At 40.4% G+C, this 24,111-nt stretch overlaps 1 protein-coding gene and 2 long non-coding RNA genes across 5 annotated transcripts; 1 reads left to right on the forward strand and 2 right to left on the reverse strand.

Moving 5' to 3' along the window:
* Positions 1 to 1,550: 1,550 nt before the first annotated feature.
* On the forward strand, positions 1,551 to 5,817 carry LOC111839197 (uncharacterized). 3 transcript variants are annotated; one of them, XR_011989087.1, is made up of 4 exons: positions 1,551 to 1,607; positions 1,817 to 1,961; positions 2,374 to 4,357; positions 5,019 to 5,817. It is a non-coding gene; the product is annotated as an uncharacterized lncRNA (long non-coding RNA). The 3 variants fall into 3 exon arrangements; XR_011989092.1 differs by having other exon boundaries at positions 2,374 to 4,169; positions 4,256 to 5,817; XR_011989083.1 differs by having other exon boundaries at positions 2,374 to 5,817.
* Positions 5,818 to 5,840: 23 nt separating this feature from the next.
* On the reverse strand, positions 5,841 to 7,383 carry LOC111839198 (uncharacterized). Its single transcript, XR_002837050.2, has 3 exons — positions 7,284 to 7,383; positions 7,023 to 7,183; positions 5,841 to 5,919 (listed from the first exon to the last, which is right to left on the reverse strand). It is a non-coding gene; the product is annotated as an uncharacterized lncRNA (long non-coding RNA).
* A 3,801-nt stretch (positions 7,384 to 11,184) lies between these two features.
* LOC111839317 (urea transporter 2-like) lies at positions 11,185 to 23,953 on the reverse strand. The gene is made up of 11 exons (XM_072708644.1): positions 23,831 to 23,953; positions 23,471 to 23,494; positions 19,649 to 19,832; positions 17,405 to 17,594; positions 16,434 to 16,562; positions 15,965 to 16,127; positions 15,903 to 15,932; positions 14,282 to 14,429; positions 13,928 to 14,062; positions 13,749 to 13,798; positions 11,185 to 13,622 (listed from the first exon to the last, which is right to left on the reverse strand). The coding sequence occupies exons 1-11, from the start codon at positions 23,927 to 23,929 to the stop codon at positions 13,287 to 13,289; spliced, it is 1,488 nt and encodes a 495-aa protein (XP_072564745.1). The 5' UTR covers positions 23,930 to 23,953; the 3' UTR covers positions 11,185 to 13,286.
* Between the last annotated feature and the right edge of the window lie 158 nt (positions 23,954 to 24,111).

The raw sequence follows: 24,111 nt of genomic DNA on the forward strand, positions 1-24,111 counted from the left end.
ATGATATATGCTATTCTATATCCCTTGTGGTACAAGGTTATTTTGCATTTCTTTTAATTGATATATTGATATTGATTTTAATGCGAAGTTATCTTGCATTACTTGTATTAAAGTGTTTTTGAGTGAATCTAAGCGTGCCTGTTTGTTCCTTCGAGAGCCCTATATCCCTCTCTCATCTATTTTAATACATTCAGATAACACAGAAGCCAGCATATTATCCAAAGAACTGTCGTAGTTATTCGGATCAACTACTTTAAACTGATGGGTTTTAATGTAATATGAGACTGATTATTATCAAATTGTCACTCAGCACCAACACAGACTTGTCCTAGTTTTATAAGTTGAATTTAATCCATTCATTCTTCCAACTTGGATAACGCTGTAGTGTATTTGTCAGTATAGGGCAATACACTCTCACTCTGTGCAGTTTGGTGACAGCAGCTTGCCCTAAGCAGAGCTTCGGGCTTTGCAATGTGTGAGGAAGCCCACGTGAAAAGCACAGAACATATACAAACTCTACACCAGTGGTTCCCAACCTTTTTTGGCCTGTGACCCCATTTTGACCTCACAAATTTCTGGTGACCCCATAGACTTTTTTTCTTTCTTTCTAGAATTAGCTTTTGATCATGTTTGTTATATCGTGTTGCAAATACAGAGTAGCCAGATTAGTGCACAAAGTCATTTTATTTTCCCATATCACATGTACAGTTAGGCGAGCTAATTGTCTTTACAAGGCTGAAGGTGATCGCGATCATTTTATTTGAACTCATTTATATTTATTAGGGATGGGCAGATGCATTTTTTCAGTTCCAATCCGATTCCAATACACAACTGCCGATACCGATTCAAATTCCGATACAAGAGCACTTTTTACTTTGTTATACTTTATATATATATATATTTTGAGCTAGTAAATACAGATGGGAAAAAAATGTATGACAAAAATATTTCATTAGGCTACTACAAACATACATAACGTACTGTTCCACCTCGTTTGTATGTCTTGTTTTAAGAATTTTTGAGGCATTTGCAGTTCAATATGAATATCTTCAAAGCAAGTATGCACAAGTGGCAAATGCTTAAAATTTTAACAATTTTTCTCCCATTGGCGTCAGCTCAGTTACACTTTGTTGCGATGGCAGCCCCTCTTGTATCACAAGCTGCAGCGAGTACGCAAACCAGTCCAAGTTAGAGTGACTCCCAGATCATCCATTGCTTTTTTTTTGTCTCGTACAGTTGCGTGCGCTTTGTTAAGTGGAATTGTCCATTAAACGCTATTCCCATCTCTCAAAACTTTATTTTAGAAAGATTGCAAATCGCTGTGTCACTGCTTTCTGTTAAAGGCGTAAAATAATCCCAGATTGTTACGTTTTATCTTACGCTCCTCGTACTGCGAAGGGTATGCGCATGACGTCACAGCAGGCGGAAGTCACTGTACTCACACCCACTGAGTAGCAAAAAAGACTTGAGGGGCGGCGTTAGCGTTTGATTTGAATGACGCAAAAAACACATGTAAAATGGGAAAGAGCTGTCGTGCGATTGATTGTACAAAAAGATTTAACACGAAATAGGAGCTATCTTTTTAGAGACTGCCAAAAACTAAATAAGTAAGTATAGGACGTGGATCGGTTACGCATGGCCGATACCCGATCCGTCAAACAGGTCTGGATCGGCGCCGATACCGATCCGAATATCGGATCGGTGCATCTCTAATATTTATTGATATTTATGAACGTGAAAGAATACAGTTGTTTAAGAATGTATGTGATGTTTTAATCATAATGTTTAAAAGAATGAACCCCTAACCTTTTCTCAGGGAAGTGCGTGGCTCTGTGCGTTAGGACTCCATTCCTGTGATCAGAAGGTCATTGGTTCAAATTCCTGAGAGATCTCACCATTAGGCGTTTCAGTAAGGTACTTAATGGCAGTTGCTGCAGGGATTGGCTGACCCAGTTGTACAGGTATGTTGTTTTGGATAAAAGTGTCTGCTACCTAAAGTAAATGTAAACCCTGTTGGTGTGAAGCAACAGGGCTACCTGTACTGACATGCTTCATTTTTAAAACCCAATCACATGACACAAACTTTAAAAATGATACCACTAATCAGGTCAGTCACTGGAAAAAGAACATTCTGTAACTGCCCTATCAACAATGGTGTCTTCTTATCTGCCACCCACAGATTTTCTTATCGACATGTCCAATGTCACCTGAAGTGTCACATGTTCATCCATCATTTTAGCATGTGGAATCAGCACAGGCGGGTCAATATGTGTGGCATCTCTAAAATCCCTGATAATCTGAAAGGCAGAGTTTTAATTGGGTCAGAATGGTCTCAACCACACTCCACCCATTCGCTTTCTTTAACCATCATAGGGTAGCCAGACAGGAACTGAGAAGTTCAGCTACAGGACAACTGATGATACCCTGAGTGAAATTTTCATTGTGGCTGCACTAACAGGCAGGGTTGCCTGCTATCTGGTGAGATCTCTGTCAGTTACATAATATATCTTGAAGAAATCTAAATGCATTTTTGATTGGTCAGATGGAGCTTCAGATAAAGTAAAAGAATAAAAAGCGCGTGTCCTTAACCTACCCGTAGCTATTACATAATTATGATGGTGCATACCCTTCAGTTATAAAGGAATATCCAGAGAGAGAATTGCTGATCATCCTGAGATATCCTGCTGATTTAGGAAAAGTACGTTTGGTAACATGAAATAGGACAGCAAAACTGGGATTTATTCTAAAATTGGATGCCTTTGCCTTAATGATCATGCAGTTACTCATAGATGTTAAAGGAGCTCTAAATTCCACTAAAATATGTTAAGCTAATGGAGAAAATCTTAATATTTTTTGGAAAAATTAATCTCAGACGCAACAAGTTGTCATGTCCCGATGGTTCCGATCCTCCTGTGTGCCACGCCCCCTCATTTACTTTGTGTGGAATCCTCTTGTTAGTTGTTTCTAGTTTTGTAATTGCTGTGCGTTTTTAAGTGTGTTTCTGTGAATGTTTCCCCAGTCTAGTCATCGACGTCAATCCTGCTTGTTGCTTCGTGTTCCCGAGTGTGTTCTCCCCAAATAAATCCTTCCTTCCCCCGAATCCCTGGACTCCTGTGCCTGCTTCCCCGCTCCATACCAGCGTGTTCATGACACAAGTGTGTACATTTTACATTCCATATCACTAAAATCATGGATTGGATTGGGCATGATCTCCTCACTCCTCTTGGAGGGGGACTTGGGGAGGACAGTAACGCAGCTAAAAGACCCCCAGAGTGGATGAGATTCGAGTTCCTGACAGCTTTTGATCTTGTTAGGCTGTTCTGGCTGATGCACCTATGGAACTTTGCGTGGAGGTTTGGGGCAGTCCCTTTGGATTGGCAGACTGGGGTGGTGGCCCCAGTCTTTAAGAACAAAGACCATGACTTCTGGTTTGGATATGGGATGGGGTAGACATGTGTTGAATCTCGTTTTCCATATTTTTTACATTCTTGTTTTTAAAAAACGATTAGCTCTATTATGTTTAAACATAATTGTTGTAAACAGCAAACTATAAATACATGGCCTCCAACTCGAGTAAACAAGGCAGAAAAGACACACCTGCTATCATCTTGGAGGCTATAGTCAATGAACTTTAAATGGCTTCCACAGTTGACTTCCTGAAGGAGCGCCATAAGACACTTGCTATGGAATTTAAATCTACTTCTTCAGCTCTTGAAACAAAGCTAGAGTGAATTCTGTCTACAATGTCAGACCAGAAACTTGTGGCTCTCGAGTCCAACTTTAACCAACATGATAAGCGCATACTGGCTCTGGAAACCACCTGCGCTACAATGCTAAGATGCTATCTAAAGTTACGGACCTAGAGTCCCATAACCGTAGCACAATATCAGAATAGTTAGACTTCCGGAATGTATTGAAGGCCCTCGTTCTGCGACTTTCTTCGTAGAGCTGCTAGCAGAGGTCATGGGCGATAATGTTTTGCCCTCTCCACCTGAATTGGATCAAGCTCACAGATCACTCATGGCTAAATCAAAGCTCGGTGAGAGGCCGAGGGCCGTCATCATCTGAGTGCACAGCTACCAGCAGAAGGAAAAGACGTACGAGCCAGGAGAGATGACATGCAGTACGCAAGCGGCCCCATTGCCATATATGATGATTATGCTCTGGAGGTGATGGAACAATGAAAGAAATACCGTGAATTCCTGGCAGAACTGCACAACCTGGGCCTTAAGCCAGCCTTGCTGTTCCCTGCTAGGCCAACCATCATAACAAAAGAGGGAGATAAGAAAAGATTTTCTTTGGTGGAAGATGCCAAAGCCTACATAGCGGCAGTGTGTGCTCAGCCTTCTCCACCGGTGTAAGTTTACTACCTTGGAGTCTGCCTTCTTTATTATATATTTTTTCTGTTACTTATTATTAGACAACTGCTAGTTACCTGAGGCTTGCTAGCCATTGGAATTTTCAGTCTTCTTTCTGCCTGATTATTTTGGTGTTGTACAACGTCCTTGCCTGAACTTTAAAGCTAAAGTTTCTACAGATTTATGTCTGCTTACTGGAAAACACTGATGTTTACATACATTCCGGGTGTAATAATCAATGGCATGTTATTAAGGTTTACAATCACTGTGTCAATGATCACGATCAATAAGCATCCATGTGATAGAGATTTATGTTTTATTTGCACTATTGTCATTAATTTCACTATAGTGGTACTCACCGGCTTAACTGTAGCAAGTTTGGAGACATGATGAACCTGTTCTTTTACAATTTAAGGGTTTTTTTAATGTATTGTTCTATTTTCTACTCTTAATAAGGAAAAAGCCACCTATTTTTGGTTCTCATAAAAGGTGTCATGCAGAGCATAGCCACACTTGGGATTATGGTTGGGTTATTCGACTTTTCTACTTTTGTATTTGTTTGGTTGTTTGTTTATATATTATATATATTAAATTATATATTTTTCCCTTCTCTCCTCCCCCTACTCGCTCTTTCCCTGTCTGCCCTCATGCCCTATTTAGACTGCTAGACATCTGACTGGCATCTGCAACGCACTGGCGACTGAGGTCGTGTTGTGAGCAGTTAACACATACCGATCAAGCGCCCATTTCTCAGTGCTGATCGCACACCGATTTGCCTCTGATTCAGGGATTTTGTTGGCGATCTCCGAAAACTGTAGCTGAGTGGAAAATCGGGGCTAAAATTGTGTAGTGTGAACTTAGCTTCATTGCAGGTTATTACAGCCTTTGTCCATGGACAGGTAATCTCTCATGTCACCCAATTAAGTAAGGCTGAAAATGTTAGGCTTTCAGAGATATCAGATGAATTGTTAAATCTTGAAGGAATATATGCTTCCACCCTTCCCCCCTCTCTACAACAGATGACTTCAACTATTTTCAGAACATGGCCTGTTGCTGACAAACTTAGCACAGAGGCAAATTACTCAATCTAAAGAACTTTTCTTTGAATAGGGAGGTAAAGAAGTGAAGATTCTAGCTCAACATGCCCGTTCAGCATGTGTCTCAAAGCTAATCCCTAAAATCACCTCAGAGACAAGCACTATCGTGTCTGACCCATTGAAATTTAATAAAGTTTATTGTTGCTTGCGGGTGTGTGTCTGTCTGCGTGTGCTGTGCGCACATGCCTCGTTTTTTTAACAGGGGACGGTCCTCAATTGTCTGGCAGCCAATCATATCCAGCTCACTTCCGTCAGCCAATCATCGCGTTCATCTGATGACGTCGCGCGTCTCCATCGGCCAACCATCGTGCTGGAGAGGAGCTACCACCTTACATCTTGCCCAGGAACCACAGGAGGAGGACGGCTTTTTCCAGCTGTCTGCCATCTGCAATGTGCCCGTTTGTCCTGGCTTGTTCTGCTCCAGAGCAGGAGCGTGCCAATACTCCCTTCACGCAGGTTCGAGCCTGTGTTAAGACACCCTAGGTAAAGGGGTGAGGCAACCACCTGTATTTTATGTTTTAAAACTTGCTTAGACAAGTTAGGTGTTATTTTGCTTATTTTATCGAGTTAGATAAACTACCTAACACTTGTTAGGGAAGCTGTTAGGTTTTGTTGTGTCCTTTTCTGCAGTGCAAAGTCCAGTCCCTCTTCTTTTTTAGCGTGTTTTGTGATTAGTTAATCTTCTGCTGAGTATTCCTGGTGAAATAAATGTCTTGTCTTTGCTCCCTGGCTGTAGAACTGAGCATGTGTGTGCACGTGTGTGTATGGACTATCTGTTTGGGGTGCTCCTCCTACTGTCCGCCACTTAAATGTTATTGATGCCCCTCCATCCCTAGATGTTATCCCAAGGGCGCGTAACATTTATTGGGGGCTCGTCCGGGATATTACTTAACAAATTTGGCAGTCTGACCATGGATGTGAGGGCCATCCTACTCAAATAGATCTTTTGGGTGTGGTGGCTGGGAATATAACCTAGTCCTGGTCTGGAGCTGATTGGGCTGTACGGTATTTAGGGTTTTTACCTGGTGCAGTATTAGACATCTACTCTCTGGTGTTCTCACATTAGCTGTCAGTGTATCAGCTTCTACATGTAATGGCTCAGTTCGAGGTACAATTGTTTTTAAACACTCCTAGTGTAGAACAGTTGGACTTGAGCCGTAAAGATGACCTTTTAGAAATCGGGGCACACTTTGGTGTTCCAGTAAGTAGGCACATGCTTAAAAAAGGACATTAAAAGGCTTCTTGTGGAGCAGATGGTTGAGCAGGGCGTTTTACTCAAAATGGCTGATACAACTGAGAAGAAGCCAGAACCGGTTACCCCTGGCGCCAGAGTGAGGAGAATCCTCCTAAGCCTACAGCAACATTGTCACGGTTTGACCCGCTGTCCCTGTTATCTTCTGGCTCGAGAGATGTCGTTTGGTGGAGGGTGCGTCTAGCGCGATTGGAGATAGAGCGTGGAGAGAGGGCAGAACGGATATGGGCTGAATATGAGTTCAAGATAGCAAATCGGAGAATGGAATAGGAAGTTGACAGGGAAATTCGACTGCGGGAAGGTGAAGGAGTTCACCTGACCACCTCGTTCCCAGCCTCAGTGGCCTTCCGCTGACCCCGATGCCCCTGTCTTCCTTGCTCCCCCACCACCTTCGCCGAGTCCAGATATGCGAGGGCAGCTGCGGTCCACGTTTTCAGTCAGTGAGAATATTGCCCTGGTGCCGCCTTTTGCTGAAACTGAAATAGACACATTTCAGCATTTTCAAGCGTAATGCTAGAAAAAAAAAAAAAATTCTCTTATTTTATACTTATCCTCTGATGAGTATTTATTTCTTACCTCTCATTTTTTGGTATGTCTAGCACAGTCGGAGAGTACTTTTTTCAGCCAGGGAAACACATTTCACTGTATGTTGTACCAGCTATAACTACATGTGACAAATCAAGAATCTTGAATCTTGAATTGGCCAAAAGAGTTGTGGACATTTCTGCTGCAGTGTAAGTTAGTTGGGAATAGGTCTGTTCTACACTCTGCCATCTCCACCACGCAACAAATTGCTCTCTTTTGGGAGTTTGCGTGTAACAATATTATTACATCAGTCTTTATACATCAGAATACCCTTGGGATGCCACAGTTTCCTCTAACTCCTTACACTCATTGAAATATCCCAAGATTGGTAAAACCCTTGCCAAGGAGATGGCTAACTGCATTTCTACCTTAGTCTATTCATATTGGGACGTCCCCAGGTCCCAACAGCTCTACAGTTCAATTTTACAAGGCCTTCCCTACACTCCTAGCCCCAACTTTGACAATGATATACAGTGGTACCTTGCTTCTCGAACTTAATCCGTTCCGGACTCCGGATCGAATCCTAAAAAGTTTGAGTTCTGATAGAATTTTTCCCATAAGAAATAATGGAAAACCAATTAATTGGTTCCCGACCCCACAAAATTACACCTAAATATGTTTTTTTTTTTTTTTTAGCATTTAAACACAAAATGAACAGGATAAAACAAGAAGAGCATTTTTTTCTTAATGGCTTCCAAAACAATAAAGATCTTATCCCAACATTTCCCCTGTCCTGCCCCAATCGTCCGCTCCTTCCGTGTGCCACGCCCCCTCGTTAACCTCGTGTGGGGATCCCCATGTGATCAGCTGTTTCTGGTTGTTGTCATTAGTCCTCTGTATTAAGTCCGTGTTTCGTTTTGTTTCCCCAGTCCGGTCATTGGGTGCGTTCGATTTGCTTACAGCGCTGGCTTAAAGCAACGCATTCTGATCCTGACGCAATGCATTACGGTTAGATGCATTGCGACCTCTCACCCGGCTGCACAAACTGGAACCGCCTCCGTGACGACACACCTTTGCCCTTATTGGCTGAAGATAGTTACACGCATGACGTTTGTATCCCAGGCAGTTCCGGTGCGTAATCTGCTATTTCTCCCGAATATTACGTAAAGCAATAAGAACTGGTTTTCAGTTAATTTACCTGGTAAAATAAAGTTTAAATAAATGACATAAATGCTCTAATAGTACACGTAAGTTAGTGGTTTATTTATTTATTGTTAGTTACTGTAATGTTGCGCTGCATTATTTGGTTAATCGTCCAGCCTGTGAAGAAGGCATTCAAGTAAGAATTGCATTGTAGTATGACTCATTTCCTGGCGCGTACAATTTATATTAGGGCAGCGTTCACGGTTCGACTTCTGATATTCAGCTCGAGTTCTACGTCAAACTGGTTTGTTCGACTTTCAAGAAATTCGAGTTCTAGTGAGTTCGAGAACCGAGGTACCTCTGTACAATGATTCTTTGTAAGTAGACCAGCTGCCATCCATCAGTGTTGATGCTGTCGTGCGTTTCTTGGAATACCACCTTATGTATTAGCTGTAGACCAATTTCTCTCCTAAATGTTGATTATAAGATACTGGCTAACATTCCTTCCCACCATCTGCAGAAAGTAATGCTGACTCTAATCGCTCCAGATCAGACAGGTTTTGTAGCAGGCCTTTTTTCAACACTAGGACATTGTTAAATATCCTTCATTCTATCCTGCCTGCCTGATTGTAGTGTCCCTTGATATTGAAATGGCTTTTGACAGGTTAGAATGAGGTTATCTGTTCTGCATACTTGAAAAATTTGGCTTTGACCTTAGTTTTATTTCCTGGATTCAGCCTCTTTACAGCTCTCCTTCTGCGTTCATGCATACTAGTGGAATTCAACCCCTACCTTTTTCTCTTCAATGGGGGAGACGCCAAGGATGCCCACATTCTGTCTTGCTTTTCAATACTGCAGTGGAGCCATCGGCTTTTTGGTTAAGCAGTCAGAATAAATTTGAGGGCATTTCACGTCATGGTTTGGTTCAGCTCTCTCTGTACACTGACATCTTGCTCCTGTATATTTCTAAATCCAGATCTTCTCTCCCTCTAATATTACCAATTTCAGAGCAGTTCAAACAACTGTCAGGATACAAATTAAGTCTTCAAAAAAGTGAAATATTTTTTGTAAATCAAGCAGCAAAAGTGACACATTTCTATTTAAACTAACATTGAATGGTTTTAAATGCCTTGGGGGTGATTATCACCAGCTCTCGTGGATGTTCCAGTACAACTTTCACCTCTGCTAGCTAAACGTAAAGCAGATTTAACTAGAAGGGCTTCTCTTCCCCTGTCCTTGGCTGGGTGTGTCAATCTTGTAAAAATAGAGAAAATGCTCCCAAAATTTCTTTATCTTTTTCAATACATCCCAATACTCATCAATGAATCTTTTTTTATTAGTTTTAATGCAGCAGCTGACTGCATTCCTGTGGAATAATTGACCTGCTCATCTCAGGAAGTCAGTTCTTCAGCTTCCTAAATCCAAAGGAAGCCTGTCACTTTCGAATTTCCAACATGATTACTGGGCTTGTAATATCCATAAAGGTCTCTACTGGTGTAACGCTGAATCTGAGTTCTAGAGTTCACACTGAGATTATCTTCACAAATCTTGTTGCAATTAGTTAAATTTTATTTGTATAGCGCATTTTCACAACATTCCATTGTCTCCAAGCCCTTTACATTATCCCTGCCCAAAGCCCGCAGTGAGTAAGCCAGAGGTGACAGTGGCAGGGAAAAACTCCCTAGAAGGAAGAAACCTTTGGAGAAATCAGACTGAAAGGGGAGCCCATCCTCCAGGGTCCAACAGAGGCAGTCAAATACAGGGGAGTACGGGGGAATGGGGTCCGTTATTACAGGCCATTAGGCCCCTGTATAACTGAAGGGAGAACTTGGTCAGCATTAAGTTTGACTTGATCTTGGTGGGTGTTGAACTCCACCAGGGTTGACCGTTGTCACTGATTCTATTTACAACCTTTATGCTTAGAATTTTTAGGCACAGTCAAGGGGTGGTGACCTCAGGATTGCTTTTGAACATAATACGTTCCTGCTGGCTTCATCAGGCTGTAACTTCTGGCATGTGCTGTAGCTGTATGCAGTGAGTACGGAAGATTGACGGGCAGATCGGTGAAGCGTGGCCATTGTACCAGTCTGTCATGGTGAAGAAAGAGCTTAGATAGAAGGCATAGATATGGATTTCCTGGTCGATCTATGTTCTAACCCTCATTTAGGGTCACGAGCACCAACGTACTGACCAAAAGAATGAGATCGCAGATATAAGAGGCAGATACAAGGTAGGCCTTAAAGGTAGGGTGAAGAGTTCAGACATTCAGGAAGAGCTCAATTAGAGCCACTGCTCCTTCATGTCAAAAGCAGCCAGTTGAAGTGGTTTGGACATCTAACTAGGATGGGACCCTGGGGAGGTGCTTCAGGCATGTCTAACCGGAAGGAGACCCCGGAGCAGACACAGGACATGCTGGAGAGATTTTATCTCTCAGCTGGCCTGGGAACGCCTTGGTATCCCCCTGGAGGAGCTGGAGGAGGTGGCTGGGGAGAGGGAGGTCTGGGCATCCCTGCTTAGCCTGCTGCCCCCACGACCCAGACCTGGTTGAGTGACAAAAGATGGATGTATGGATGTAAAATAAAAATTTAAAGCTAAAAGCCATTATTAATATTTAAATGAATGCATTTCTGTACATGAACATTGTTTAAATGCTGTGCTAAGAAATTAGTATTTAAATGATGTAAAGGTAGTAAGAATATTGCCCTAATAACATCATCATTATTTACCCCCCAATCCGGTATTAGATAAGCAAGTATGGAAGATGGATAATTTGATTATTTAAAATAATTATTCAAAAAGTTTTTAAAAATTAACTGACAGTACTGTGCCACTGTTTTATTGTGTTTTATGAAATATAGCATATAAAGTGCTTATACATAAAATACATGAATTTAATACACTAATACAATACATTAATACATTTTATAACAGTCATCCCAAGGTGCTTTACATGGGTATGTTGCAATACATTGTTACATAATAAATGCAGAATTATATGAAAACAGGGAAATGGGAAGAATGAGGGAAAGACTGCTAGATGACAATGGAGGCAAACATTCCATTACATGCTTTTTGCAAAGTTGTAATTTCTGTGATCTGTCATAAAGAAATTGATGCTGCCTTTGGTAAAGCTTAATTTTGTAACCATGATAACTTTCATAACTTTCATTTTTTTTTGCAGTTGCTTTTATCCAAGGTGACACACATTTATAAGAGAAAGCAGAGTCAGACAGTCCCTGAAACAAGTGGAGGGTAAGACCCTTGCTGTGTCGGTACTCTGCCTATCCTGGGATTCGGGGGTAAGCTGAGGGTTTCTGAGCAGCATGACAGTGTCGGTACTCTGCCTATCCTGGGATTCGGGGGTAAGCTGAGGGTTTCTGAGCAGCACGACAGTGTCGGTACTCTGCCTGCCCTGGGATTCGGGGGTAAGCTGAGGGATTTCTGAGCAGCACGACAGTGTCGGTACTCTGCCTGCCCTGGGATTTGGGGGTAAGCTGAGGGTTTCTGAGCAGCACGACAGTGTCGGTACTCTGCCTGCCCTGGGATTCAAACTGGCATTTGTCCAATCACAGGCACCGGGTCCTAACACACTGAGCCACACTGCCCCCGTGTAATTCTTCAAGTGCGTGTATATTTTAAACAGCTCAAGCAGTACCCCTCCCCTAATGTACTGCGGATATGTTCCAAGACCCCCAGAAGATGGCTGAAACTACAGATAGAACCCTATATATACATATATAGGTGTGTGTGTGTGTGTGTGTGTGTGTGCATATATTTATGGACAAAGGGATGGTTCTTGTCCCAGGCAGGACATTTCATCATGCTACTGAAAAGAGTGTGCAATTTAAAAATTTATTTTAATAATTTTATATAAATAAATTTATTATTATTATTATTATTATTATGGAAAGAGGAGATAAGGGGGGTAAGAGGAGACCACTCTATATGAAGTCAGAAGGGCAATTTGCAGAAGTTCGTATTGCAACATCTTAATAAAATACACTAATCAGGCTTAAGATTAAAACCACTTACAGGTGAAGTGAATGACATTGACTATCCAGTGTCTACAATGGTGTCTACATGTAAGCGTCAGAACTGGAGTAATGGAAGAAAGTGGCCTGTTCTGATGAGTCACATTTTCTGCTCCATCGTGTATATGGTCGGCCTCATGCGCTTCATTTACGTGGGGAAGAGATGGCACCAGGATGCGCTTTGGGAAGAAGGTCAGCCAGCAGAAGTGTGATGCTCTGGGCAATGTTCTGCTGGGAAACCTTGGAGCCTGATGTTCATGGGTGTAGTGTGTGGCTCAGTGGGCTAAACCTCTGTGCCTATGATCAGAAGGTTGCTGGTTTGAGCTCAGCACATCTGTGGGTCCTTGAGCAAGGCCTTTAACCCCCAGCTCCCTGGGGGCTGCTATGTGTGGCTGCTCTTCATGGCCAGCTTGCTCTCACCCAAGAGAGCAAGTTCAGGGAGGCATAAAGGGAATTTCCCCATGGGGATCAATTATGTGGATTTTACTTTGACACATACCATTTACCAAAACATTGTTGCAGACCAAGTACAGCCCATTGTGACAATGGTATTCCTCAAAGGCAGTAGCCTCTCTCAGCAGGAATGTACCCTGTGACACTGCAAAAATTGCTCAGGCATGGTTTGAAGGACATGAAAAAGAGTTCAAGGTGCTGACTTGACCTCCAAATTCCCCAGATCTCAATCTGATTGAGCATCTGTGCGATGTGCTGGACAAGCAAGTCCTATCTATGGAGGTCCCAGTTACAGCTTAGAGGATTTAAAGGATCTGCTGCTAATGTCTTTGTGCCAGATGCTACAGGACACCTTTAGAGTTATTGTGGAGTCCATGACTTGACAGGTTAGAATTGTTTTGGCGGCACAAGGAGGACCAATTCAATATTAGGCAGCTGGGTTAAATGTTATGACTGATTGGTTCATATCAATTCTCACTTCTTTAAAGGTTTCTTCAGTTTTTTCATTTTTACCATTCTTAACATTTTTGTCATTTTCAGATTGTAACATATGCTCTTTTTCCTTCACTTTGGCCTCCTCTGCCTCTCTTTGGAGTTGTTCATCTTTCTCTGTCTTTTTCATCTTCAAGAAGTAGCATAAGTTTTTCTCTGGGTACGTCACCTTGGCAAGAGGCAATTTGTGTATTGTTTTGGTTTCCGTGGTTATCAGCAGGAAGGTGAGCGCAGAGAGGCAGAATGGCCAAGTGCAAGCTGGGAGTCCAAACTGGAAAGACAACCATTGAATCATTGTGACTCACAAACTCCAATGTTCACATGGCAAAATGTAAAAATGCAACACTATTTACTATTGTGGAGAGAAGACATAATCCTATTTCACCATGTTACTTACAATGGCCATCACATTGGCGATAGCAGAGCTTAGATATGCACAGAAAAAGGCTGTGAAAATAAAAAGAGTGAACTTAGGTGAAGCAAATGTGCATATTCAATCATTTTAGCTAAACAACTAAAACTTCATTTTGTCATCAAGGAAAAACATCACAATTAAAATGGGCTAAGAGCACTTACCACAGGCCACGGCCAGGAGGTGAACTTGCCACGTTAGTGCGTAGAACATTCCTCCAATCGCAATGCAGGCCAGTACACAGTTATATCCCCACAAACCGAAGTAAATGTTCTCAAATGGGGCAGCAAGAGCTAGACCTGGGTGATTTATGCAACCGTTTAGCAAGAACAATCCCAATTAAGAAGTAGAACAAAACACACAAGCATAATATTTTTCATGATTTTGGAAACCACTCATCATTAACCACTGGAGTAAATTGTCTGAGCTGAAGAAATATACTCCATAATAAACAAAATGCAATTCCATTAAGTTTAATTTTGCAGTATAAATAGTAACTTGTGTTATTACGCTCTTACCCGACACCATGCCAACAGCAGAACCGATGGTTGCATGCAGACAAGTAATTGGAGAGGAAATAAACAGAGAGATGATGAAAATTCCTCCAGTCCAGGGGTTGTCACACCCATAAACTTGACCAATTCCAACTGGGATTGCGCGGAAAAGCTAAGCAGGAATGAGAGAATGCACAACTGAAAATGCTTTGATGTACTTTAACAATCCTGTTGTTAAAGATGATTTTAGTGCTCTCCCTACATTTGCCCACATTATGATCCATTATCTGTTTATCAGCATTTATATTATTTCTTCTAGTTTTTCATATATTTCTGGTGGAATTCTGTCAGAGCTGGACTAATTTTCAACTTTATGCCCAAGACCACCCTTCTGGGGGAATTTTGGTAAATAATATCACAGTTCAAGTATTCCAAGAAAATGTTCAAGTATTCCAAGAAATGTATTACATACATTTCAAGAAGAAAATAAATTTCAAAAATAGCATACTGAACTGTTCAAGCAGTCTGACTTTCTCAGCCCCACTTGGTCTCTTACTGACATCCATCGTTTGAGAAACTTCCAGTGATTAGCAATAGCCAGCTTTTAGTGGCACCTCTGCAACCTCTCACTATGCTCATTCATAATAAGCGTTCTCAATGATAAGCGATCAGACTGAGGTGCGTGCTGCGTATATGCGTATTTCTCTATGCAGAGCAATAGTGGTCTATTTGTGTGTGTGTGTTTGAAAACTAGCTGAAGCGTTGTTGTAGAATTTTAAAGTTGTCAAATTTTTTTGTTTCCGACTAGCTCAATTTAAAATTTGTCAAACTATTTTGCTGGCATCTAGTACTTAATTATAAGAGGAGTACTGGCATTTAGTATTGAATAATAGGGGAGTACTGGCATCAGGTACTGAATAACAAGGGGAGTACTGGCATCTGGTACTGAATAACAAGGGGAGTACTGGCATCTTGTACTGAATAATAAGGGGAATACTGGCATCTAGTACTGAATAACAAGGGGAGTACTGGCATCTGGTACTGAATAACAAGGGGAGTACTGGCATCTTGTACTGAATAATAAGGGGAATACTGGCATCTAGTACTGAATAACAAGGGGAGTACTGGCATCTGGTACTGAATAACAAGGGGAGTACTGGCATCTGGTACTGAATAACAAGGGGAGTACTGGCATCTTGTACTGAATAACAAGGGGAGTACTGGCATCTGGTACTGAATAACAAGGGGAGTACTGGCATCTGGTACTGAATAACAAGGGGAGTACTGGCATCTGGTACTGAATAACAAGGGGAGTACTGGCATCTGGTACTGAATAACAAGGGGAGTACTGGCATCTGGTACTGAATAACAAGGGGAGTACTGGCATCTGGTACTGAATAACAAGGGGAGTACTGGCATCTGGTACTGAATAACAAGGGGAGTACTGGCATCTGGTACTGAATAACAAGGGGAGTACTGGCATCTGGTACTGAATAACAAGGGGAGTTCTGCTTGTGGCAGTCTCAATATAACCATGTGACAACTGGTTATCATTTGGAGTGAGATATACCTTTTGCAGGTACCTTCAAAAGATAACAAGCATCAGTGCTGGCAACATTATGATTCAACATAAGCCATCACTCACACGAGACACATCCACCTCGGACCAGGTGAGGTTAGGGAGGGAGGTTGTTGGCTGGATTTGAGGTTAGGGAGGGAGGTTGTTGGCTGGATTAGAACTTGGGGGAAGTAGTTGTTGTAGTGGCCTGTGGCTACCATGTGCAAACAGACGAGGATGTTGAAGGGCAGAGTAAATACAGGAAGGTCCCATCTACTGTTGATAGACGCAAGGGCACTTGAAACAATTGGGCTGGAAAATGCAAAGAATAAAGAAATAGGAAACAGCATAAGCACCTGGGACTGAGTATGATTACCTTCAGAATTTTTTGAAAAGAAGGCAACTTCAGAAATTTAGTATTACCCCAAAATTCTCACATTTACATCATGATTCCATTTTTTCCATATCTAAGTTTTTTTTTTCTTGAAATTTCTGCAATCTACATTTTTACAAGCCAGAGGAAATAGACATTCTGTATACACGTTCTCATTTCTGCTACTACAAATTTTACAAGATAAAAGAATTTTTAAGCATTAATACAAAAACAAGATTGCTCACCAAGCCATGGACATGAAGATGTTTGGAAGAAGAAGCCACCAATACCAGTCACCCTTGTCGGAGAACACAGCCATTAGGAGGCCGACTAGGATTCCATTGTAGCCATACAAACCTGCAGCTATTGCCCCTCTAAATTAGGTTTGAAAAACATTGTTACATTAGTAACATTAGCCTAACCTTAGCAAAATATACTGTACATATTCAAAGATTACTGCTTTCCTTGAAGTGGAAAATAAACTAAAATGCTTTTTGCAAACTATACAGAAACAAACAAGCAAACATACAGAATTAGCCGAGATCATACTATCATCTGACAAAGTAATAAGGCCCAGCTTTGTTTGAAGTGCATTTAAACAAAAGGACCATTCATTTATGGAACATTGTCGTATTTACCTTTCCATAGAGTGGATTTTAACATTATTTAGAACATTTTTTTCTATACCCCTCCTATGCAACTTCAGCTTTCATAAATTTATGCTATTTATATTTCTTACGAGAAGGAAATTATTGCCGTTAAGTGTCGATCCCTATCTCAGCAAAAAAGTGTGTAATGACATAACCAGTTATCAAAGTCTTTGTAAAATTCCCTTTAAAAGCAATGAGGGTATCCCAGCTGGATTCAGTTGCCTCCTGCAATTAATGCTTGTGTCTCTGCATGGTGCTCTGTGATTCAAGGTGTATAAATAAGAACAAACGTTGTGAATCACAGGACCGTATGGCAGATATCAGCTTTTTCCAGGAGCAGACTGGGGTATTTCAGTCAAGGAAGTATAATTAACCATTAGTACAATAGACCATGCAGAATAAAAACAGCCAGAATGAAATGTGTCACTAATGCTTGTATCAACTCACTCATTAAAGTGTTTATAAAGTGTATAATTACTTAATCTATAAAACAACTTGCCAACTGACTGATTAAATGCATGTTTCACACTCCACGTACAAGGAAGTATTGAGGAACATGAGATTACCTGTTTTGCCTGAGAATAAGTGCAGAAATTGTAGCAAACAGGGTGCCCACAAAGCCGTTGAGTGCCCACCACCGATTTTGTAAAATCAGGCCCCCAAATATAATCAGCCCACTGAGTGGATTGTTGACAAACATAACTTGAGCAGCCCCACGGAGAACCCAATCCAGAATCTGGATTAGCAAAAACTGCCCTGGGATGGAGTGCAGATACTTATTAAGAACAATCCATGTGATCAATCATGTTCACAAATTTCATATTTGCAAAGCTTTTCATTAAGATGTATTACTTACAGACCCATAAGTTTGAGTGTGTCGTCACTAGTCATTTTTTGTGGATGCTTTAGAATTCTTGTGTTTAGAAATTATTTCAATGAGTATATTAAATGGCATCCATTTTGGAAATATATCATATATTTCTGGTGGAATTCAAATATAATCCATTCCGAACTCCGGATCGAATCCTGAAAAGTTCGAGTTCTCATCGAATTTTCCCCATAAGAAATAATGGAAAACCAATTAATTGGTTCCTGGCCCCACAAAATTACACCTAAATATGTTTTTTTTTTAGCATTTAAACACAAAATGAACAGGATAAAACAAGAAGAGCATTTTTTTCTTAATGGCTTCCAAAACAATAAAGATCTTATCCCAACATTACCCCTGTCCTGCCCCGATCGTCCACTCCTTCCGTGTGCCACGCCCCCTCGTTAACCTCGTGTGGGATCCCCATGTGATCAGCTGTTTCTGGTTGTTGTTATTAGTCCTCTATATTAAGGCATTTCCAATGCGTAATCTGCTTTTTCTCCCGAATATCACATAAAGCAGTGAGAACTGGTTTTCAGTTAATTTACCTGGTAAAATAAAGTTTAAATAAATTACATAAATGCTCTAATAGTACACGTAAGTTAGTGGTGTATTTATTGTTAGTTACTGTAATGTTGTGCTGCTTTATTTGGTTAATCGTCCAGCCTGTGAAGAAGGCATTCAAGTAAGAATTGCATTGTAGTATGACTCATTTCCTGGCATGTACAATTTATATTAGGTCAGCTTTACCGGTTCGACTTCTGAGATTCAGATCGAGTTCTAGGTTGTTGTTTTTTTTTGTTTTCGAACTGGTTGATTCAACTTTTAAGAAATTCGAGTTCTAGTTTGTTCGAGAACTCACTGTGTGTGTATCTATATATATATATATATATATATATATATATATATATATATATATATGTGTGTGTGTGTGTGTGTGTGTGTGTGTGTATATATACACACACACACACACACATACAGTGGTATCTCGGTTCTCAGACTCATTATAACTCGAATTTCTTAAAAGTCGAACCAACCAGTTCGAAAAAAAAAAAAACCTAGAACTCGATCTGAATCTCAGAAGTCAAAACCGTGAACGCAGACCTAAGATAACTTGTATGCACCGGGAAATAAGTCAAGCGGCACGTCTCTCAGCGGAAACAAAGGGTAACACTTCAGTCTCAGCCTCGCATTTGCTGTGATAGCATCGCGCATGTTTACACTAGCTGAATATATATAGACAGTAAAAATACATTTAGACAATGATAGACAGTAACAGTAATTATTATTATATAGTAAAATACATTTAAAAATAAAAATTTCTTATTAATTATTTTAATATTAATAATAAACCATTAATACATTTAATTATAATAATGTGCCCAGCCGGGACGGAAAGGAACGGAGACAAAGACGCAGACGTCAGGGTATTGGGGAATACCGGGTTTAATTACAGGTAAGGCAGGCAAAATGCAGACGGGCAATATGCAAAATGCAGACGGACAAGACTAAATACGGAGGACTAATGACAACAACCAGAAACAGCTGATCACACGGTGATTCCACACGGGGTTAACGAGGGGGCGTGGCACACGGAAGGAGCAGACAATCGGGGCAGGACACATTGTTTGGATACATTTTTTTTCGTACTTATTGATAAATGTGCTTAGATGTGTTTAGTACAGTATATCCGGTTCATTTTGTGCTTAAATGCTAAAAAAAACATATTTCGGTGTAATTTTTTTTGTGGCCGCTAATCAATTAATTGGTTTTCCGTTATTTCTTATGGGGAAAATTCGATCAGAACTCGAACTTTTTAGGATTCGATCCGGAGTTCTGAGCGGATTAAGTTCGAGTTCTGAGGTACCATTGTGTGTGCATATATATATATGAAAGAATCTTAAAATATTTAGTCAGCTTAGTCTAATGTAATGCTATTAACCTTTCATCCATTCTCCAAATACTTTCATGTCCCCTGAAAAGTAGTAGACTACTTTGAAGAGTTTGGCCTTCATCATCTGGAATGACGAAGAGGCATCGGGCTGTTGCTGCTCATTCTCTGAAATTGGCTCCTTGAGCTCAGTTTTTGTCTGAGGATTTTCATTTGCCATGAGTGGCATCACTTCCTGCAAGTAATTCAATGATACACATTAATGTACATACCAAACGTGAACATATGAAGCATACAGAATAGAACCACAACATATGCTGATGTGCATTTCTCAAAGAAAAACATTGTGGCATGATTAACCAAAAAATCAACAGGTTAATTTATTTCTACATATTGGCACCATGGTTTAGCACTGCAGTGTCACACTTCCTGATTTGTAGGTTTGATTCTGAAGGCAGCTCTGTGTGTGCAGAATTTTCATCTATTTTTTGTGTTTTTTTTTTTCTTTTTCCTTCTTGCTCTTGGAATTCCTCACACAAAGAAATTGTTTTGTGAAATTGTGTCTCTGAATTGTTCAGTTTGTACTAAATTGTTATTCTGTGATAACTAATTCTTTCCTTGTGGAAATAGGTGTTGCACATGTTAGAGCTGCCTGATATCACATTGCGATGTAATCTCAATTATACGCACTAATCACCAGGGCTTTAGGTGATGGGTGATGTACCAGCTTTTCGGTACTACAGTCAGACCTCGGACATTCGTGAGGTTAGGTTCCAGAACCCGTCACGAATGAGGAGGATTCGTGGATGTTTGGTAGAGTCACTAAAAATGCTAATATGTGATTGATTTCTATAGTTCAAACCCTAAATATGACCCCAGTCATGCTCCCAAAACACTTTAATTTCATTTAAAAGTTGTAAAAATACTATGTGTGGGCTAACCACGAAAAAGAGAGAACAAAAATACCTACACACATTAAGAATATTTAATAAAAAACAGTAGAATGAAATTTTCGCTGATATGTGAATTCACGAATCATGAAGCGTGAATGCACGAGGGCTGACTGTATAGGGACATTTGCTTAAGCTCACAATTTGGTAAATAGATTAGTAGTGCAGTAAAAATATTAATGAGATGCGTATTGTTATGCCTAAAACTTCTGCATAAATTTGGCGTATCCTTATGTTTATTGAATTCGGTTATTGGAGCACGCCACATGCTACTGTTTTGGTAAATCATGGAAGTGATAAGCACTGAAGTGGCGATGAAGAAAGGGACAGCTCAGCAGCCACAACTTCTTAAAAGAGGGAATATTGCGAATAAACAAAGTAAAAAGACGTCAGTGGTTGTGGAATTTAAAGTCTGACGTTCATTAAACATAATGATATGCCGAATTTACTGTATACAGATCACTTTTTGGCATCACAATACACCTCCCATTAATATTTCAGGCACACTACTAATCTACTTACCATATTGGGGACGTAAGTAAACATCTGCATAATACTGAAACGCCGGTGTCCGGACAGATGTTTCGCCCATTATCTAGAGCCCTGGTGATTATTGCGCATGCGCAGTATAATCACAATGTCATGTTGTGCAGCCCTAGCACAAGTAATTCATTGTCCTGTTTCATTCGTGAACTCACTCCTGCTTATGGGAGAGGCCCTGATGGAGACACACCCTCCTTTCTTCAAATCAGCACCCAAGTGCTCTAAAGGATGTACTGTTGACACTGAACTCTAATGCCAACTCCCTGCCCAGTCCTTCATGTAATCCTTGCAACTACTTGGACAAAACAGTAGTGAATGCAATGAAAATATTTAAGCTGTAATAGTCTGAATAGCAGAAAGAATGCGACGTTCATAAACTTTTCACTAGAAGGCGAAGTCTGGGACCTTCCAGTGCTCCTACAGAACATCTCTATGAAATTTGACATTTTGTAACTTTGACTATAAATCAGATGGGTGGGTCAACCGCTTTGTAAAGGGGTGAGTTATGGCTTACAGCCATCTCCAGAGATGTAGTAAAAAGCGACATCTTCAAATCAGATTTGTTTAGCCTACCCCTAAAGGTAAATTAATTCCATAACTTAGTGAGTTTTGCATTACTTCTGCAGCCTGGACCACAGTCAAGATGCCAATCATGAGGGCTTCATGACTGAGTTTTTGTTTTCTACGTGTGTATGTCTTTACAAAGGACAGCAAAACACAATGTTCTTGTACATATGTCATATAAATCTTCATTTCAGACAGAGACTGTAAGAAGCTTAACCAGTTGTGACTCAGGCTTAGCAACCAAAATTCCTCTTTCAAATAAAATTTCAAAATTACCTCCACGTTCTCCATTTGAACCATTTGTCGCTATATTATACCATTCAGCTATTTGCAGCAACTCATCCATGGTATGTCTCCAAAAACTCCTCTGAAGTGCAACAAACAACTTAACTATCATCTACAAAAGCACTAACTCAACCCTAAGGCTTCATGTGGCTACAAGCGAGAGCTACTGTACTTACGCACCAAGACCCCATGGGATGAAAGAGTGACTGGCAAAGCATCACCATGGATGTGATCCGAGACAACTTCTATTACTCGTTTCTGACACAATACTAGCAACAATATATCAATGTGCTCTAAAAAGAATAATATTTCTATAAACGAAAAAAATGGATGAAAACAGGCAACAGCTACCAAGGAGTGATTCATACAAGAAACACAAACAGAATGGGTGTGCTCCATCCACAAACATGGCAAGGTACCTGTCAGACGCAAAGTATGTGCAAACCAGTGGTGGATGCTGTCTGAAATGTTTGTATTCATGTCTTTATGTGGGCAGTCCATTCATTTCTATGGGGAAAAACCCTAATCCCAGCAATGACAACCTTAGCCCCAACCCAGCCTTAACCTTAACCATACCAAACAAAATATAAGACTTTTGGCAATTTTTGCTTACAGTCGCAGATTTTTTATAAAACTGAGTTTCCCCTTGTGGAGACGGTAAAGGTGGTCCCCACAACGTCAAAATGACAGGATTTTATCACATTGTGTCCCCAAAATGTATTTACGTGTTGTATCCCCAATCATTTCTGTGGGGAAAACTCTAAGCCCAGCATGATGACCTTAACCCCTACCCAGCCCCAACCTTAACCATAAGTAACCAAACAAAATACTTTGGCACCTGAAACATGGTCCCCACAATGTCAAAATAACAGGTTTTTATTACATTGTGGGGAACATTTGGTCCCAACAATGTCATATAAAGATAATCCCCACATCTTGGGCAAGCAGCAAAGTGATGCCCTGTTTCGCATTTTTCAATCACCTTCCTCCAAGGGCTATTGCAGATTAAGCCAACAGAACCAAAAACCTCTATCCTCCACCTATTTTTATATAGATTCTCATTTGAATGTTAAGAACAGAACATGCTTGTTCCATAAGAGAATTGATTAACCTCTCAAACTGTAACCCCCATTTCCATGATCACAGCTGCATTCTCTCCATTACAATATGACCCTGTTAAGAGATACCTTTAATTATTGCCACTCGCCTGTTCCCCACACATGACTAGCACACATCTTGAAGATGTCTCTGCTTCAAGCTAGATAACAGTTTGCTTAGCTAATAGTTTTATAGATTACAAGCTGCATGTTTATCACTTCCTGCTAAATGTTTTATCATCGACATGTACTGGAAATATCTCACCTGCCTATTGCTGTCTGCTAGCTGCTACTTTTATATATTTGGTGAGAGTGGTCAAGTTAATTGTTTCTAATGGTTCATTGGAGAACAGGGAGGATAGAAAACCTGCTGGTAAGGAAAGTTGTACTTGCTAACACATTTTTCTGGTTTATCTTAGTAAACCCCGCCTTACCTTTAAGGTGCTTGAGTAGCTGACCTGTGAGTCAGAGGTATGAAAAAAAGTGTTATATTCTTTGGAATATCCTAGAAAATGTAAATGTTAATAAGCAGAAAAGACACAGATATGCACATATGCATAAAATTAAAAAGGTAACGCATCTAATAAAATATTTTATTCCTATATTTGTACTTCTTTGCCTTTCTATTTTACCAAAAGTTATGGTTTGCAATCACAATCATGATCTTTAAATGGAATTGTTGAAATTACATGAAATTATCACCCCCACATTACTTAATCCTACCCAAGGTCATCTATTGCCAGTTTATAATACATATTAATATTGTTGCTGTTTTATGAATTTAAAACATTTACCTCTCTAACATGTGAACCAGGCATAAATGTATCCAGTGGTGGATGCAAGGTTTTCTGCAAGTTAGTAACCCAGGAGTTGCAGAATTCATTCCTCTTCATTCAAAGGTCTTATATATACCCTTCCTTCCATCTAACATCTGCACAGGAATGCGAGAGCTACAATTTTTCCAATCAGGCTGCAGCACGTCTTATCTGCATACTTCCCAGACCAGACCATCTTCCTTTCTTTGAAATATATATTATTATTGTAATAATATGCTATATTGTGATTTTTTCTATTA

Source organism: Paramormyrops kingsleyae, chromosome 2 (assembly GCF_048594095.1).
Source record: "Paramormyrops kingsleyae isolate MSU_618 chromosome 2, PKINGS_0.4, whole genome shotgun sequence".
Classification (NCBI taxonomy): Eukaryota; Metazoa; Chordata; class Actinopteri; order Osteoglossiformes; family Mormyridae; genus Paramormyrops; species Paramormyrops kingsleyae.

Bases quoted from the DNA above. Each gene is read 5' to 3' on its own strand.
- LOC111839317 (XM_072708644.1), bottom strand. From the start codon at position 23,929: ATGAAGAGGAATGAATTCTGCAACTCCTGGGTTACTAACTTGCAGAAA. The intron at 23,495-23,830 runs GTAAATGTTTTA...TCTGACTCACAG, and splicing joins CTGGTTCACATGTTAGAGAG to GTCAGCTACTCAAGCACCTT. The intron at 14,430-15,902 runs GTGAGTGATGGC...ATTCCTGCTTAG, and splicing joins CCGAGGTGGATGTGTCTCGT to CTTTTCCGCGCAATCCCAGT.